The sequence below is a fragment of the Lynx canadensis genome, chromosome D4, assembly GCF_007474595.2.
Source record: "Lynx canadensis isolate LIC74 chromosome D4, mLynCan4.pri.v2, whole genome shotgun sequence".
NCBI classification, from domain to species: domain Eukaryota; kingdom Metazoa; phylum Chordata; class Mammalia; order Carnivora; family Felidae; genus Lynx; species Lynx canadensis.
The window spans coordinates 72,387,044-72,405,637 of record NC_044315.2 but is presented as its reverse complement, the minus strand read 5'-3'; the positions used below and the strand labels follow the sequence as shown (position 1 = coordinate 72,405,637).

Sequence of the window (18,594 nt, the reverse complement as noted above, 5' to 3'; positions counted from 1 at the left end):
TAGTTTTGATTTGCATTTCCCTGTTGGTAAGTGATGATGAGCATCTTTTCGTGCGTCTGTTAGGCATCTGGATGTCTTCTTTGGAAAAATGTCTGTTCATGTTTTCTACCCATTTTTTAATTGGGTTATTTGTGGGTTTTTTGGGTGTTGAGTGTTGTAAGTTATTTATTTTTAATATTTATTTTTGAGAGAGAACACCAGCATGAGAGGGGGAGAGGCAGAGAGAGAGAGCGGGATAGACATCCAAAGTGGGCTCTGTGCTGACAGCAAAAAGTCCGATGCTTGACTTGAACTCAAGAACCCTGAGATCATGACCTGAGCCAAAGTCAGATGCTTAACCAACTGACTAAGCCACCCAGGCGCTTCTATAAGTTCTTTATGTGTTTTGGATACTAACCCCTTGTCAGATATGCTTTTTACAAGTCTCTTCTCCCGTTCTGTAGATTGCCTTTTATTTTTGTTGACTGTTTCCTTCACTTTGCAGAAACTTAATTTTGCTGTAGTCCAAATAGTTTTTGTTTTTTGTTTCCCATGCCTCAGTTGACATCTAGAAAGAAGTTGCTAGGGCCAGTATCCAAGAAGTTACTGTCCCTGTTCTGTTCTAGGATTTTTATGGTTTCAGACCTCACATTTAGGTCATTAATCCACTTTGACTTTATTTTTGTGTATGGTTTAAGAAAGTAGTCCAGTTTCATTCTTTTTCATGTTGCTGTCCAGTTTTTCAACACCATTTGTTGAAGAGACTTTTTGTCCTCATTGGATATTCTTTCCTGCTTTGTCAAAGATGAATTGACTATATAATTGTGGGTTTATTTCTGGGTTTTCTCTCCTTTTTTTCTTTTCTCTTTTTTAAGAGGGAGGGGGAAGAGAGAGAGAGTCAGATTCAGAGTCCTAAGCAGGCTCCAAGCTCAGTGTAGAACCTGATACGGGGCTCAGTGCCACAATCCTCGGATCATGACCTGAGCATAAATCAAGAGTTGGAGGCTCAACTGCCCCCTGCATTATCTCTTCTGTTCCATTGATCTGTGTGTCTAATTTTGGAGCCAGTACTATAGTGGTTTCATTACTACAGCTTTGTAATGTAACTTAAAGTCTGGAATTACAATTCCTCCAGCTTTGCTTTTGCTTTTCCAAGATTGCTTTGGCTGTTCAGGGTCTTTTGTGAGATTGTTTGTTGTAGTTCTATCAAAACTGCTCTTGTTATTTTGATAGGGGTTGTATTAAATGTGTAGATTGCTTTGGGTAGTGTAGACATTTTAACCGTATTCCAGTCTGTGAGCATGGAATGTCTTTCCATTTCTTTGTGTTGTCTTCTATTTCTTTCATCAGCGTTTTATAGTTTTATAGTTCTATAGTTTATAGTTAAAGACCTAAAGTACAGGTCTTTAACAAGAGACTGCCTTTTTTAAGGAGTTCTTAATCTAAAAGCATGTGACTTGTTTGTAGCTCCACATTTGTTTTTCCATGTAATTTAGGAGACTAACACATTTAAAAGAATTAGTTTGTGTTTTGGGGCACACAGTGTATAAGGATATAATATGGTGGCGTCAACAACAGAAGGGTATGGGGACAGGTGTAAAGGAGCAGAGTTTTTGCATATTAGTGAAGATAAGCTGGTATAAAGTCAGATTAGAATGTTATAACTTGAGGATGTTAATGTAATCCCCATGGTAACCACAAAGAAATTAGCTGTAGAATACGCACAAAAGGAAATGAGGGTACTCAAAGTCCTAGAGGTAGCAAGTAGAATGGTGGTTGCCAGGGGCTGGAAGAAGAGGGAAATTAGGGAGTTACTGTTTAATGAGTATAGAATTTCAGTTTGTGTGATGAAAAGAGTTATTGAAATGGATGGTGGTGATAGTTGCACAACATTAAGAATGTATTTAACACTACTGAATTCTGCATTTAAAAATGGTTAAGGGGCACCTGACTGACTCAGTCGGTAGAGCATGTGACTCTTGATCTCAGGATTGTAAATTTGAACCTCATGTTGGGTGTAGAGATTACCAAAATAAATAAATAAATAAATAAAATCTAAAAAAAAAAAATGGTTAAGGTAGTGAATTTTCTTATGTGATTTTACCCTAGTTTAAAAAGAAAAGAAAGAGAAAAAAGGTATGGAATGCTGTCTATGGAAAGGTCTGTAAGATACGTTAAGTGTACAAAAACCTGATGCAAAAAGAAAAAAAGATAATTGACTATTTAAAGCAAGATAAGGGAAATAAATTTTGGGGTTATAGCATATGTGAAAACTAAAATATGACAGTAACATAAAGGTTATGATGAGGGAAATAGACCTATGCTTTGAAAAGTTCTTACGTTGTACCTAGGTGATATCATTTAAAGGTAGACCTTGGAAAGTTAAAGATGCATATTGATTTAGCCCCAGAGCAGTCACTTAAACAAAAGTAAACAAAGTGTAAATATTCCAGTTAAAAAGATTGTCTGCCTTTTATGTGTCCAGTATATGTTATTGTTGTTTTTTTAATGTTTTTACTTACTTTTGAAGGAGAGAGAGACAGAGCATGAGCGGGAGAGGGACAGAGTGAAAGGGAGACACAGAATCCGAAGCAGGCTCCAGGCTCTGAGCTGTCAGCACAGAGCCCGATGCGGGGCTCAAACCCACGAACCATGAGATCATGACCTGAGCCGGGGTCGGACGCCTAACCGACTGAACCACCCAGGCACCCCCAGTATATGTTTGCATGTATGCATGCAGTACATGTATGCATGACATATTATGTTTTCTTGATAAATTGATTCTTTTATTACTATGAAATGTCTCTCTATCCCCAGTAATATTCCTTTTCCTGAAGTCTACTTTGTCTGATAGTAGTACAGCCACTGCATTTTATTATGATTAGTGTTTACATATTTATCTTTTTCCACTCCTCTTACTTTGAACGTGAGATTTTTATATTTAAATGCATTTCTTCTGAGGCACCTGGCTGGCTCAGTCGGTAGAGCATGTGACTCTTTTTCACAGGGTTTTGAGTTCAAGCTCCATATTGGGTGTAGAGATTACTTTAAAATAAAATTTTTAAAAAATGGATTTCTTCTTCACATCACATAATTGAGTCTTGCTTTTATTAGACTGATGAACTCTGCCTTGTATTTGGAATCTTTATGTCATTTCCACTTAATATAGTTATGTGACATGGTTAGTTTTAAGTCTATCATCTTGCTATTTGTTTTCTATTTGTCCCATTTATTCTTTGTTATTTTTCTTCCTTTGTTTCTTGGCTTTCTTTGTACTGTTTTGTGTGTGTGTGTGTGTGTGTGTGTATGTGTATTTCATATTTATTCATTATTTATCATTTTGTAGTCCATTGTATTTATTTGTATTTCTTGATAAATATATGTATCTTGAATATACATGTATATTTACCTAGTTACAGAGCTTCAAGATATATAAAGTAAAAGCTAATAGAACTAAACAGAGGAATAGGCAAATTCACAATTATAGCTGGAGATTTCAAAATCTCTGTCTCAGTAATTGATAGCACAGTAAACAGAAAATCAGTTAGGACACAGGACAGGGGTTTATATTTCCTGTGACCTAAGACTGATTTTTACATTTTTAAATTGTGAAAAAATAAAACAAAGAACAATATTCTGAGATACCTGAAGCTTATATGAGGTACTAATTTTGATGTTTATTCATAAAACTTTATTTCAATGGAGGCACACTCTTTTATTTCTGTCCATATGGCTGCTTTCATGCTACCACTGTAGAGGTGAATAGATGCAGCAGAGATTGTATGACTCACAAAGTCTAAATTATTTATGTAGCCCTTTAAGAAAAAGTTTGTAGATCTCCTAATATAGATGTTTTCAACACTAACAACCAACTTATTTTAATTGACAGTGGAGTAGTTTCTGCAACACCATCAGAATATGCTTTTTTGGAAGTTCACATGACATAATCACCAAGATAGGCTATATGTGCATCCTAAAACAAGTCTCAAAGTGAATGCATTAAAATTATTTATAGTTCGTTCTCTTTAAAATTATATTAGAAATCAAAAACGCATAATCCTCAAGTATATGGGGGAAAATTTTCCAGTTATTTATTTAAAAATTAACATTTAACCCATGAATCAGATAAGTCACAAGGGAAATTAGAAAATATTTTGAGGTGAATTAAAACAAAAACACAATTTACTAAACTTTGAAGGGTTCAGCAAGAACTGTTTTTAGAAGTAGGAATTTACAGCTTTGTTTACATTAGAAAAGTGTAAAATAAATCATCTAAGCTTCTAAGCATAGTATAAGAAAAACAAGTTAAACCTCCAGGTTTAAAGGAAGAAAATATTAAATATAGGAGCATAAATTAAGGACATAGAAAACAGTAGAGAAAAATTAATGAAACCAATAGTTCTTTTTGTATAGGTCAATAAAATTGATAAACCTCTAGGTAGACCAAAAAATGAGAGAAGACAGAAATTACCAACATCTGTTGGTAATTTGTTTAAACCCCACCCCCATTGTGATGGTATGTGGAGATGGGGCCTTGGGAGTTGGGCCCATTGTGGGGCCTTCACAATGGGATTAGTGTCCTATCAGAAGAGATATTAGAGAGTTTGTTCTTGCCTCCACCTCTGCTATGTGAGGACACTGAAAAGGTAGCTTGTCTTTAAGCCAGGAAAAGAGTCCTTATTCAAAAGTGACATTGCTAGTACCTTAATTTTGGACTTTTAATCTCCAGAAGTATGAGAAAGTACATTTCTATTGTTAAATGACCCTGTCTATATTTTGTTACAGTATCCTAAGCAGGCTAAGACAGATATTAAGGAAATATTATGAACAATTTTAAGCCAATAAAATGAATGAATAGGCATTCATTCAATGTAGATGAAGTGGACAAATTCCTTGAAAAATACAGAGTATCATAACTGGTACAAAATGACTAGAAAACCCAAATAACCCGTATACTTGTTTTAAAAATCAAATTGATAATTAAAAAGTTAAGACCCAGGGACACCTGGGTGCCTCAGTTGGTTAACTGTCTGACTCTTGATTTTGGCTCAGGGCATGATCTCGTGGTTCCTGAGTTCAAGTTCTGCATCAGGCTCCACACTGCCTCTCCCCTACTCTCCCCTCCCTTGCTCACTCCCCCCTGCCACCTGCCTTTCTCTCTCTGAAAATAAATAAACATAATTTTTTTTTTTTTAATTTAAGACCCAGTGGTTTTTTTAAAGGAAGAAACCATACCAGTGCTACACAAACTCCTTCAGAATATAGAAGACAACACTTTTGGGGTTCCTGGGTGGCTCAGTCTGCTGAGCGTCCAGCTCCTGATTTCAGCTCAGGTCATGATCCCAGGGTCGAGAGATTGAGCCCCACATTGGGTTCCATGCTGAGCCTGGGGCCTGCTTAAGGTTCTCTCTCTCCCTCTGCCCCTCTCCTCCATTCTCTCACGTGTGCTCTTTCTCTCAAATAAATAAAATGAAAAGAAATTTAAAAAAACACTTTCGAATTTATTTTTATGAAGTTAGTATTACCCTTGATACAAGAGGAAAAATAAAATTACAGATTAATATCTCTCATGAAAATGGACCCAAATATATTTAGAAGGCATTAAATCAAATTCAGCTATATGTGTGTGTGTATATTTTATATATATATGTAAATATAAATATATATATACATGTAGAGGAGGTCATACATCATGACCAAGTCAGATTTATTCCAAGAATACAAAGTGGTTTAACTTTAGAAAATTAGTACAATATACTCTATTAACAGAATAAAGAGAAAAACTTTATGATCATCTTAATATGTCCTGAGAAGGCATTTAAAATTCAACTTTGACTTTTATTCATGATAAATAAGACCTTCGGCCAAATAAGACCTCGGCCAGGAATAGAAGGGAACCTGTTTACCCTACTAAATGTGTGAAGCTACAGCAAACAATATACTTAATGGTGTAAGACAGTCGTGTCCCCTGAAATCCACAGTAATGGAAGTAATGTTCACTCTCATTATTTCTATTCATCTTTGTACAAGAAGTCCTAGCCAGCTCAATAAAACTAGAGTAAGAAATAAAAAGCATCACATGTTGGAAAGTAAGCAATAAAACTGTATTATGTAGAAAATTCTAAAGAATTTAGCATGGTTGCAGAGTATAGGGTCAGCATACCAATATGTGCAAGACCATTACACTGAAAACCACAGGACGTTAAGGGAAATTAAAGAAGGCGTAAATAAATGCAGAGAGAAATGATGATGTGTATGTTTTAGATGACTCAAAATTACTATGACATGAATTCTCCCCAGTTAAATACCTGATTTCAAGAATTGCTGTAAAGGGGCTCCTGGCTGGCTTAGAATAGCATGCCACTCAGTCTTGGGGTCGTGAATGCAAGTCCCACTTTGGGTATAGAGATTACTAAAAAAAAAACAAACTTAAAAAAAAAAAATTGCTGCTGCGCCTGGTTCAGTAGGTTAAGTGTCTGACTTCGACCCAGGTTGTGATCTCACGGTTCTTGGGTTCAAGCCCTGCATCGGCTCTGCACTGACAGTGTGGATGAAGCCTGCTTGGGATTCTTTCTCCCCCTCTCCCTCTGCCCTTCCTGCACTTGCGCTTTCTTTCTCTCTCAAAATAAATAAACAAACTTAAAAAGAATTGCTGTAAAGCTATAGTTTTTTGTTTTTGTTTTTGTAAATCTATAGTTATTAAGACACTATGGTAATGTCAAATGATAGCTGTATAGCTTGAGGAGGTGAGAGTCTTAGAGGGAGGACTGACTACAAAGGGACACCAGGGAACTTTTGAGGATGATGGAAAAGTTGTGTATCCTGATTTTTGTGGTCATATGGATATATACATTTGTCAAAAGTCGTCAAACTTTGCATTTAAAATGTTACATAGATTTTATTGTATCTAAAGTATACCCTAGGGACGCCTGGGTGGCTTAGTCGGTGAAACGTCTGACTTCGGCTCAGGTCATGATCTCACAGTCCACTGGTTCGAGCCCCGTGTCGGGCCCTGTGCTGGCAGCTCAGAGCCTGGAGCCCGCTTCAGATTCTGTGTCTCCCTCTCTCTCTGCCCCCTCCCCTGCTCAAAAATAAACATTAAAAAAAATTTTTTTAATAAACAGATAAAGTATATCCTATTAAAGTTGCATTTTTAAAAAGATCCAGATTTCTAGGATAGTTTTCCTGGTGGATTTCTCCAATTTTGAGATGGAAATACATGAATTTTAAAAAGCTTCTTTCAGGGCACCTGGGTGGCTCAGTAGGTTAAGCATCTGACTTCTACTTAGGATCTCATAGTTCATGGGTTCAAGCACCACATCGGGCTCTGCACTGACAGCATGGACAGAGCCTGCTTGGGATTCTCTCTCTGTCTCTCTCTTCTCGCTCTCACTCTCCTCCTCCCCTGCTTGCACACTGTCTCAAAAATAAATAAATAAACATTGAAAAAAATAAAAACCTACTTACTCTCTTTGGAACCTAATATGTAGCAAGTATTCAGTAATTTTCAGTGTATCATTCAGTAAAATATGAAATTTTTACAAGTGAAGTATTTTGAATGCTGATTTTTATAATAAAAATTTTGGAAAGTCTCATGTTATTTTTTTGTACAGAGAACAATTCTTCAAAGTTACGTGTTTAATACATTAGAATTTCCTTGTTTTCTGTTGACTTTTATTAAATGATGCCATATATTTGCTTATGTATTTTCCATTTTCAGATTATTATATTTATCGAGTCTTTGGCTATCACCTTTTCTGTGGTCATTCTTAGATTTTTAGCTTTCATAGAATAATTAAATTTTTAGTTAATTTGGACACTGTCTTAAATTTTCCAAAGTAAGCACTTATAAGAGAAAAAAATCATTGTTACCTATAATCATCATTTTAATACCAAAAAAGTAGAAAGACTATCACTTCTAGATAAAAATCTTTCTTAAGAAAATCGTGACATATTATTGATTACTATGTGCTAGGCATTACACCTTGTATTTAAATATGTTATCTAATTTACTTTTCAAAATAACCCTGTTACACTCATTTTACTGGGAAAGAATTTGAGGCTCAGCTATTTCAGGTAACTTGCTAGAACAGGATGTCTGATTTAATAGCCCATGCTCTTAACATGGCTCAGGCACTTTTATAATTCAGAACAATTAACAACCTAAAATGCTGGGTTTTTATAATTAAGTATCTCTTGATAAAATTTGTCACCAGGGGTGCCTGGGTGGCTCAGTCGGTTAAGTGTCTGACTTCGGCTCAGGTCATGATCTTGTGGTCTGTGAATCTGAACCCCTCATCAGACTCTCTGCTGACAGCTCGGTGGAGCCTGGACCCTGCTTCGGATTCTGTGTCTCCCTCGCTCTCTGCCCCCCTCCGTTTGTGCTCTGTCTCTGTCTGTCTCTTTCTCAAAACTAAATAAACATTGAAAAAAAAATTTTTTTAATTTGTTACCATAGGTCTTTATTTGATAGTCCAACACGAGTTCACATAGCATGTGCAGGCATTCATTTTTGCTTACACAGTTTTACAGAGATGATGAAAACCTCTGTTAAAGAAACCACCTCAGGGTGCCTGGGTGGCTCAGTCCATTAAGTGTGGACTGTTTGTTTCAGCTCAGGTCATGATTTCATAGTTCGTGAGTTTGAGCCCCACAAGGGGCTCTGCGCTGACAGCTCAGCACCTACTTGGGATTCTCTCTGTCCCTTTTTCTCTGCCACTCCCCTGCTCAGGAGCAGCCTTTCCAGTGTTCTTCCATTTGTTTTTGGAATATTCTGGGTCAACTGATAAAATCTCCTTGCATCTAGGAGGTTTTTCCAGTCTTTAACACCTTGTGCTAGTTAAGAAGGCACAAGATGGTGGTAGTGCTATCTTGCCATCGAGGCAAAGGAGGGTGCAAAAGGGCATACTCCATGCCTAGCTTTCACTCCTGTTTAGGACGTGATGATTAGTGTTCTAATTTAATGACAGTTGTCATTATAATCCACATAAATCTGCACATACTTTCAAAATGTATGTCCATGTCAAGTGGCTTGCTTTTTTCTAGGAATGGTAAGACATTTTGAGATGTTTGTGCTAAAAAAAAAAAAAATTAACCTTTAAACTTCAGTTTGAATGACGTTTTCACTTGCTTGCTGTGTACAAAATCATTTAGTTTCTGAACTTCTGTCTCTTCACCTGTTAATATTTAACTCAGTATATTTTTATTTGTCTACTCAAATGAGGTAGTATAAGTGAAAACTGTGAAAACTAGAAACTAAGGGACATTTCAGGTGGTTGCAAGCTGGTCAGCGTGTTTAGAGCAGGATAGTGTGGTCGGTCGATAGGATGTTGAATCTGAGTGGGGGTGGAGGAGGGACTGAGGCTAGAGGGAGGTAGAGTAGAAGTGGAAATGATCATAGGTGAACTTACTGACATTGTGAATGGACATGAAAAATGTAATTAGTGATTTTGGAGGGAAAAATCAATATTTCTGGGTGGTTGAGAGGAGAAGAAATCTCTTGACTCACAGATTAATTTGCAATAAATATTTAACTGCCTATTTTCCACAGTCTCACTAGGCATTTGTTATATACAGGTACAGACCACTAAGGACCTGAAGGAATCAGTAGTATTTGGTGTCTGGGTAGGATGCTGCCTGCATTCATGAACAGAGAATTGGGAGTGAGTGCTGATTTGGGTATTAAGTCAAGCTACTCACTTGAAAGCAAGTTGACTTCTATGCCACAGATATGGGGACACAATATGGCCATATAATTTTTATGTGGTCCTCATTTATTTATAGCCATAGACATCTGGTTGCAAAGTTCCATTAATGTTTGGAAAAATGACAATTTTAGACATTTGGAAAGATTGTATTTTCCTCCTAATAGCGCTAAGTATGGTACTGTTTAGCATTTACACAAACACACACACACACACACTGTAATGAAACAGGGCTTTCAGATAATTTGCATTCAGTCTTATATGGTGCTTTTTTTCCAAGGAAAAACATTTCTGAATCTTATGTACATAAATTTGAGTATTCATTACAGGCTTATCAATTCTAGTTATTGTCAGTGTTAAAACAAAAGAATTTAAGTAAAATCTAGCTGTAACTGAGATAATGGATTTCTTTATTGTGCAGCAGTCTTCTCAAACTTCAGATTGCATCAAAATCATCTGGAGAGCTTGTTAAAATACAGGTTGCTGGGTGCCACCCCTTAGGTTCTGATTTAGTAGGTCTGAGGTGGGGCTGAAGATTTGCATTTCTAATAAGATGCTTATGTTAAGACCTACTGTTACATGATAAGGAATAAGATTGTCTTAGGAAACTGCAATTTAGCTTCTAAAAAACACTTTATAAATAGATTAGTAAAAACTACATAATGCCTGAGAAATAAACTTAATTTTCATAATGATACAGCTCGAATCCAAATCCCCTCAGGATGTGGTAAATATAAAATTTCTTTTATAGTCTTTCCTGAAAGTTAATTGTTCATATTTACTTATTTAGCACGGGAACAAGTTAGCAGAATATCTTTAAAAATACATTAAAGACATTATAAACATTATTCTCCATTCACAATAGTTGTTTAGAGGAATTTGATCCCTCTCTATATTAATTTATTTATCCAATACTTTCCCTTGAAATTAAAAATCAGACTTCAATTTTTAAAAAATTTAATACTTGCCATGAAAAACCAAAAACACCCATTCATTGAAAGTGGATGGTTTTCCACTGTCCTTATCTCTGATCAGCCCTAGAGTTTCCCTGAATTTCAAAAACTAAAACTGTTGGAGATGAAATGTGACAATAGGGTTAATGTAGTATGTCAACCTAAATTAGTTTCAGTAATTTGAAAAAATCTTATATTTTTTTAGCTAATGGGAATGACAACAAGAAATTTAAAGGAGATAGACCTCCCTGTTCGCCTTCTCGTGTTCTCCATCTTCGCAAAATTCCAAGTGATGTCACCGAAGCAGAGGTCATATCATTAGGTCTACCATTTGGCAAAGTAACTAATCTTTTGATGTTGAAAGGAAAGAGCCAGGTATGTAATATTTAAAGATTGAACCACAGTGATTATCTCTGGGTACTAGTGTTAAAGATGACTTTTATTTTCTTGAACTTTTCTGTATTTTCTAAATTTCATTTTATTTACATAAAGTAGTTTTTTAAATAGATTTTTTTTTATGTATGACAGGAAGCAACAAACAAAAATATTAACACAGGACATAGGATTATCTCTTTTTCAATGACTTGTCCTTTTCTTCCTGAACAAAAAAATTTTATATTCTTAATTACAAAATAGTTTATGAAAATACCCTGTGATTATCAGAATACCAAGACACAGAGAGGATATAAATTATGCCTCATTTGGTAGTTAAAGGATAAGTTTTCCAAAATCTGTATAGAAATGTGTAGTATATTTTAGTTTAGAATTAATATATAACTTCTTTAATAATTCAAAAGAGATTGTTAGAGGTTCTTCATTTCAGAAGTTAATAGGTTTTTCTTAAGATGAATAAGGAAACTTGCTTTTGTGGTGACCGTGACAAAAATATAATACTTGTTATGTTGATTTGAGTAATCACCTGCTTTTTTGTTCCAACTCAGACCCCATTAGGATGAATTCTTTAGTTCTTTCCCAGTCTTTGGTTGTCCTGAAAATCTTTTAAACTGAGCAATGCTGGTAAGAAGAAGACAACAGATTTAAGCCCTAAACATTGTGTAGTACATTGTGATAAGACCCTATGTTCTTACACTTTTGTAAATAAGTTTAAGAAACAAATATATTTATAAACAGATTGGTATGTGTTTGGACATGAAAGAGATTATCATGTCTGATTCTGGCCCTTTAGTGAAACTAACATTCCTGTTTAATTCGGATGAGGTTATTTAAATCTGGAGAGGCTAAATAACATGTTTTAGTATTCAGCTCTTGTATGTTTACACATTTATCTTACATCTTCTGGAAATCTTACATGTGCCTGGATCTTTATTTTAACTCAGTTGCCACTACTGAGAATATATGGTTTGGGTGGTTTTAAAAGAGCCAACATGGCCAAGTCTAATGGCTGTGAGATGTATCGTGTATGTGTATCATGTACATTATCATGTTTCATGCAGTGTATCCTGTATATTCTGTTAGATGGTTGTGAGGGGCAGCAATGTCACAATTTGTTTTTGTCTCTGCTATTGGTTCTGGGTTTATTATTTATCTGCAGTGCTATTGTGTTAATTGCTTATCTTTCAGTCATAAATCATGTTTAGAAAATATTTTGTTATATACTTTAGCAAGAGAGTGATGTGAGTCATTAGAACTACTTGTAGCTGTAATCTTTCTGATGGCGCTTAGAGGTGGGAGTGTTGAGGGCAGCATACGGGATATTTTCGCCAGCCTTTCTGTGGTTAATGACTTCTGGGATTTTTTTTTTTCCACCCCTTATTATGAAAATTGATTTCTTTGGATACTTTAGAAAAACCTAAGTAATTCCTACTGGGGTCCATGTGGAAAAAGTTCTTTTTATGTATGAATTTTTAGGTTGTATATACTTTCAAGAAAAATTTTCTGTAACAATAATCATGTATTCCAAAGATACTGTTTAGCTTTTCCTTTGTGTGACTAATGTTAGACATTGAGTTTAGTTCTTTGCATTTATGAAGGGGTTTTCAGAAAGATACTCTCCCTCTATATAGTGAATATTATTAGCAAAAAGTTTATATATTCTTTGTTCAAAAGGTGATTAAAAACCAGACAGGAAATGTTGCTATTGCTTTTTGGTTACCTTGATCATTTTTATCTTCCTTAGAAAAATTAGTAAAAGCATATTACTAATACAGATAATGGTTTTAAAGTGCATTTCTTGAAGATAGTAGAATTTATTTGTTTAATGAGGATCAGTTAATGATATTTGATCTATTGTGGTGTGGCTAACATTACTACTTCATAGAATGTTGTTAATTAAAGCATTTAATTGGTTCATTTGTGACATTTGATGGATACAGTTAAGCATCACATTTAACATTTGTCAGGTTAATATTCCTTTACTGGAATATTTGCCAAATAGAAACACTTAGTAAGATAACTATAAACAAATAAATAGTTTGACTTACAGATATTTGCCATTTCCTATGTTCAGGAAATTTTGTTAATAAACATATTTTTATAAATTGTGTTTTATATATAATTTGAAGTGGTTACTGTACACTTGCTAATTACATGCTCTGTTGTAGTAAAAAAGAATTGAGTTATCAAACTAGAAATTTGCATGGACTTGGATCAAGAGTTCTTCCTATACATTTTTAATTTGAGATGTTCATTATAGGTAGTTCTGAGGGCTCAGAATGGTTAGTATTTCATCTTCGTGACTAACCATTATGATAGGGGTGGCAGAACCTCTCACGGAAGTTTCAGGAGTTCTTACAGCTGGAAGAGGCCATGTGTGGAATAAGACATAGATCTCAAGGAGCCTTTTCTGATCTCAGCTCTTCCTGTGTTATTTTGCAGATATCTAATATTCGTACAATGATTACAGGTGTTAAAAGATGAATTCAGTTGAGTAAATTTTAAAGATTTTATTGGCTTTATTCAAGGATTCGTGAATTGGGTAGCATTTCATCTAGCAGATAGAAAGGAGCTGTGAAGAGCAGTGCATAATGAAAGACTTCTGTAGGCAAAATAGGGTGGGGCAAGGAAGTTACTAGTAGAGTGAGTTGTTTGAGGTAAGGTCATCTTCCTTTAGGGAATGGTTGGGGTCTGTCAGGCAGATAACCTCACTAGTGCTGACCAAGTAATTCCAGATGAACTGGTTTAAGATTCTAATCTTGGGAGAGGTTGAAACTATAATTGTTAGGTATTAACTCCTGGTTTGGTGATGTGGGCTTAGTCGGGCTTAGTACAGGTGACTTCATTTTGGGCTTGTTGCCTCTGTATTTTTTAACACAGATCTCAGAAACAGTCACTTCAATGATTCAAATCAATATTGACTTAATGTAGGAAAGATGTTATCCCATTTCCCTAACTTGAACAATTGAGCCTTTACACCTGAATTCTGCATTTAATTGTATCATAAACTTAAGTGTATCATAAACAGCTATTTAATTAAAAGGTGAAAGAGCAAATCATTATGCCCCATCTTGGAGAAGTTCTTATTTAGGAAAGAACTATTAAATTCTAACCCCTGAAAGCATCCATTTTACAGTACTGATGCTCACCTTTATTTTCACCTTTTTAATTATTTCTAGATTTTAGAAGAAAGAGAAAAAAGAGGAAAACCAAAAACCACATGAAATCATTTATTCAACTGACAATTTCCCGGTCCCAAATCCTTTATTGAGCTCGACTTTTCATATGTATTTTCATTTAACATCAGTGGTACACTTTGAAGCAAGAGTTTTTTCATAGTTCTTAGCTGTCTTTCAAAAACATGAGCTTTCACTTTACTTTCTTGTGTTTATTACAGGCTTTCTTAGAAATGGCTTCTGAGGAAGCTGCTGTTACTATGGTGAATTACTACACTCCTGTTACTCCTCACCTTCGAAGCCAGCCTGTTTTTATTCAGTATTCCAATCACAGAGAACTTAAGACTGACAATCTACCTAATCAAGCTGTAAGTATTGAAAGCATTTAAAAAATTAGCTACAAAAAAAAAAAAAAAGCTACAAGAATACATGGTATAATAGCTTAAGATTAATTTTCTATTTCTCAGAGAGGAAAAAATCATGTTCCTTCCTGTTAGGATGCTTTATTAGTAAAGATTATGTATGTAAATTCTTACCTGAAGGCTTAAGTAGTGCCATTTAGAAATATGTTTGAAGTTGCGGTGCTAGAAATGACAGATACTGGGGGTATAGCTCAGAGGCAGAGCATTTGACTGCAGAAATGGCAGAAATTTAGTTTGCCCTTGAAACCTTTTTCACGAGTAAGAGAAAAACTTACATTCTTATCTCTTAAAATTTCAAGTCCAAAAGGAACTTTTTATAGAATACTTAGAATATATAACAAAGGCATTAAGAATTTCAGTGCCGCTTCTATTTGATGTTAACATTTAGGATGTTAATAAGAATTTGTATAGATATGTTCATTAAATGGTTTTTGACTCTTCTAGGTGAATGTGGAATGTAGAATATCAACATCTCTAACCTCATTTTTCAGTTTTTATTTTGATATAGTTCATATTGACTATAGTTCATCTTTTGTGTCTCTCCAGGTTGATTTGTAGTAGCTAAAATAGTAATTTGAAGTTACTTAAGCGTAAGAAAAATTGATCCACAAAGCAAGAAAGAGGTTTTTTTATTATGTTATGAGCATGTTTGGGCCCTATAGTCTTGCTCTAGGTAAAAGAACTCCTCCAGCCCTTTGATTCTGTGCTGAAAGTCATTATAGTGCAAGCTACTGAATTTAAATTAGTTTTCCACATTTTTAAAACAAAGACTTTTTCTGTGCATAATCCTTAGCTTGTTCTAAGAGATATTAGTGGCATATAATAACCTATATAAACTTAGTAAATGAGATGTTAGACATTTTTAAATAGTGTAGACTTTTGTAAATGAAAAATTGACTTCAAAATTCTAAATAGCATCCATTCTCATGGTGAAACATTCAAATAGTCCAGAAAAGTAAAAATGACAACAACAACAACACAGTTGTCCAGAGACAACTAATTAACATTTGCTAACAGTTTGGTGTGTATTCCTTCTCTATCCAGGTGTATTATTATCTGTGTATATAATTTTACATAAGTGGGATCCTAATGTTTTGAAAGCTCATATTTTTTCTTTATAATGTGTCATGGATATTTTTTTGATGGCTATAAAGGCAGAATTCACAGTTTTTAAGTGAATGCATAATACTCCCTTCTATAAGACAGCCATAATCTATCCAATGTCTTGTTAATAGACATTGAAATTGTTTCCAATTTTACACTTTTTAGAAATAGCACTGTAGCAACATTCTTACATATCCTAGCACACTTGCAACATTTTCTTACTAGTTAACATTTGTGGCAGTGAAATTGCTGGGACTAAGCATATGCATATTTTATATTTTGATATACGTTTCATGATTGCTTTTTTTAATGTTTATTTTAGAGGGAGAGGGTATGTGTGCAAGTGTGGCGGGGGGGGTGGGCAGAGAGACAGGGAGAAAGAGGACCCGTAGTGGGCTCTGTGCTGACAGCAGAAAGCCCAATGGGGGGCTTGAATTAATGAATGGTGAGATCATGACCTGAGCCAAAGTCAGTCACTTAACTGACTGAGCCACCCAGGTGCCCCACATGATTGCTTTTTTTAAAGAATATGTGCCAGCTTAGGGTGCCACTCATATGTGTAAGCAAGCAGTTTTCCTGTCATCTTTATTAGAGGATGAAATCATATCTTATTGTTTACTTAATATTTATTTGATAACTTATAAAGTATAGTGATTTCTGTTGATGCAGTTTTTTTTCCCCATTTTTAACACTGTGGTAAATTACATATAAAATTTACCATTTTGACCATTTGTAAATGCCGAGCAGCATTAAGTACATTCATATTGTGCAATCCATCACCACCATCTTTCTCCAGAATTCTTTCACCTTGGGACACCAGGTCATGATCTCATGGTTTGTGAGATTAAGCCCTGCTTTGAGCTCTGTGCTGACAGTGCAGAGCCTGCTTGGGATTCTCTCTCACACTCTCTCCCTCTCCCCTTCCTCCTTCTCTCTCTCTCTCTCAAAATAAGTAAATAAACTTAAAAAAATAAATTCTTTCACCTTCCCAAATTGAAACTCTATGCCCTAAACGCTAATTCCGCATTCTTCTGCCCCCCTAGCCTCTGGCAGCCACAGTCTACTTTCTGTCTCTGAGTTTTGTCTACTAATGCGGTTTTAAAAATATTTTTACACAATAGTCAAATCTCTTAAGATTGTATTATGGTTTCTGATTTTGATACCATGCTCATCAGGACCTAGTATACCAACATTAAAAAAATTGTTTTTGGGGTGCCTGGGTGGCTCAGCCGGTTAGGCGTCCGACTTCGGCTCAGGTCGTGATCTCGCGGACCGTGAGTTCAAGCCCCGCGTCGGGCTCTGTGCTGACAGCTCAGAGCCTGGAGCCTGTTTCAGATTCTGTATCTCCCTCTCTCTCTGACCCTCCCCCATTCATGCTCTGTCTCTCTCTGCCTCAAAAATAAATAAACATTAAAAAATTTTTTTTTAATTTTTTTTTACCTGTCTTTTCTTCTCATATTTTTATGTCTTAGTTGTTTTTATTTAAATGTTTAAATTTTTGTTTTATTAGAAATATTTTGGAGGTGGGGAGTGAGGGTAGGCTTTGATCTCTTTTTTAACTCCCATTGACCAGTTTCTCCTTTATCGTTTTTTTGAATAACCCATTTATTATCTACTTATGTGAAACTTGTTCTTTGTCATGTTCTAGTTTTCTGTACATTTGCTGTACCTACTTAAAACATGCATGTATACCCTTCTTAGACATACGTACACATTCTGCTTGCCTGGCTCTGATATACCCTTATGTCTGTGCTACTCACATGGTGTGTACTCCATGTCTAATCCAGACTACCTTTTGTATTCACTTCTGTTCCATTCCTGTTTTCACGTCCCTAGAGCTAATGTCTCCAGTATTAATATTTTGTAGGGCAAAGCCCTCTTTTATACTCTTTTTTCAGACATTAATTAGCTATTGTATTTTACTTATGTCTCCATATATAATAGAATTATTTAGATAACTTCTACCCCCCCCCCCCAAAAAAAAACACAATTGGAATTGGGTTGATTTTATAGATTAATTTGAGATAATTAACATATTTATATTGCTCTATGATTCTTTTGAGGAGGATGTATTTTGACTCCTGTCTTTCACTAGAGTTTTAAATTTTCATTCATGTAAGTCATGGCAGTTTTCTTATTAGTGTGATTCCTAAATATGTTAGAATAAGTCTTGAACAAGGAATAAACAATTTAATAAAACTCTTAAAGACTGGATTATTCTAAAGAGAAACTGTGAGGCATTCCAGTTGCTTGGCAACCAAAGCCAGCTGAAATGACCTAGTTCATTCTTCGATAGCCTTGATTTCTTCCTAGTGCCCTTTCCATTTTGTTATTTTTGTGCAATTTTTATACATTGATGTTTGATAAAATGTAATAGTTTTTCTTTTATTCAAAGTCCTACACCAAAGTTGAAGTCAGAATTTAAGGTACTTGTTTGCATATATAAAATGTACCAAATGTCTTTTTTTTTTCTGACAGCCCTGGGAAACTGATAAATTACTATTTCATTATCTTTTATTCTCTGAATAACAAGGTAACCCAAAACATGTACATAACTTCTTTTCCAGCCTATGGACATACTTTCCAGAGAGGGTCAGGTGAATATCAAATATTTTTTAAAATTTATTTATTTATTTGAGAGAGAACACAAGCAGGGGAGAAGTGCAAAGGGAGGGAGGAAGGGAGGGAGGGAGGGAGGGAGAGAGAGTGAGAGTGAGAGTGAGAGTGAGAGTGAGAGAGAGAGAGAGAGAGAGAGAGAGAGAGAGAGAGATATCTTAAGCTTCGCACTCTGCACAGAGCTCAGCCTGGGATCATGACCTGAGCTGAAATCAAGAGTCAGCTGCTCAACCAACTGAGGAACCCT

General features: G+C 35.2%; 1 protein-coding gene across 8 annotated transcripts in view; it reads left to right on the top strand.

The window, feature by feature from the left end:
* PTBP3 (polypyrimidine tract binding protein 3) overlaps positions 1 to 18,594 on the top strand; it is a 120,799-nt gene that overhangs the window by 49,740 nt on the left and 52,465 nt on the right. For 6 of the 8 annotated variants that reach the window (XM_030293960.2, XM_030293961.2, XM_030293959.2 and 3 more), the window contains 2 exons: positions 10,842 to 11,011; positions 14,427 to 14,573. In XM_030293960.2, the coding sequence (XP_030149820.2) occupies positions 10,842 to 11,011; positions 14,427 to 14,573 (317 nt within the window). The remainder of the gene's footprint in view (positions 1 to 10,841; positions 11,012 to 14,426; positions 14,574 to 18,594) is intronic. The other 2 variants (XM_030293966.1, XM_032595573.1) reach the window with 1 other exon arrangement.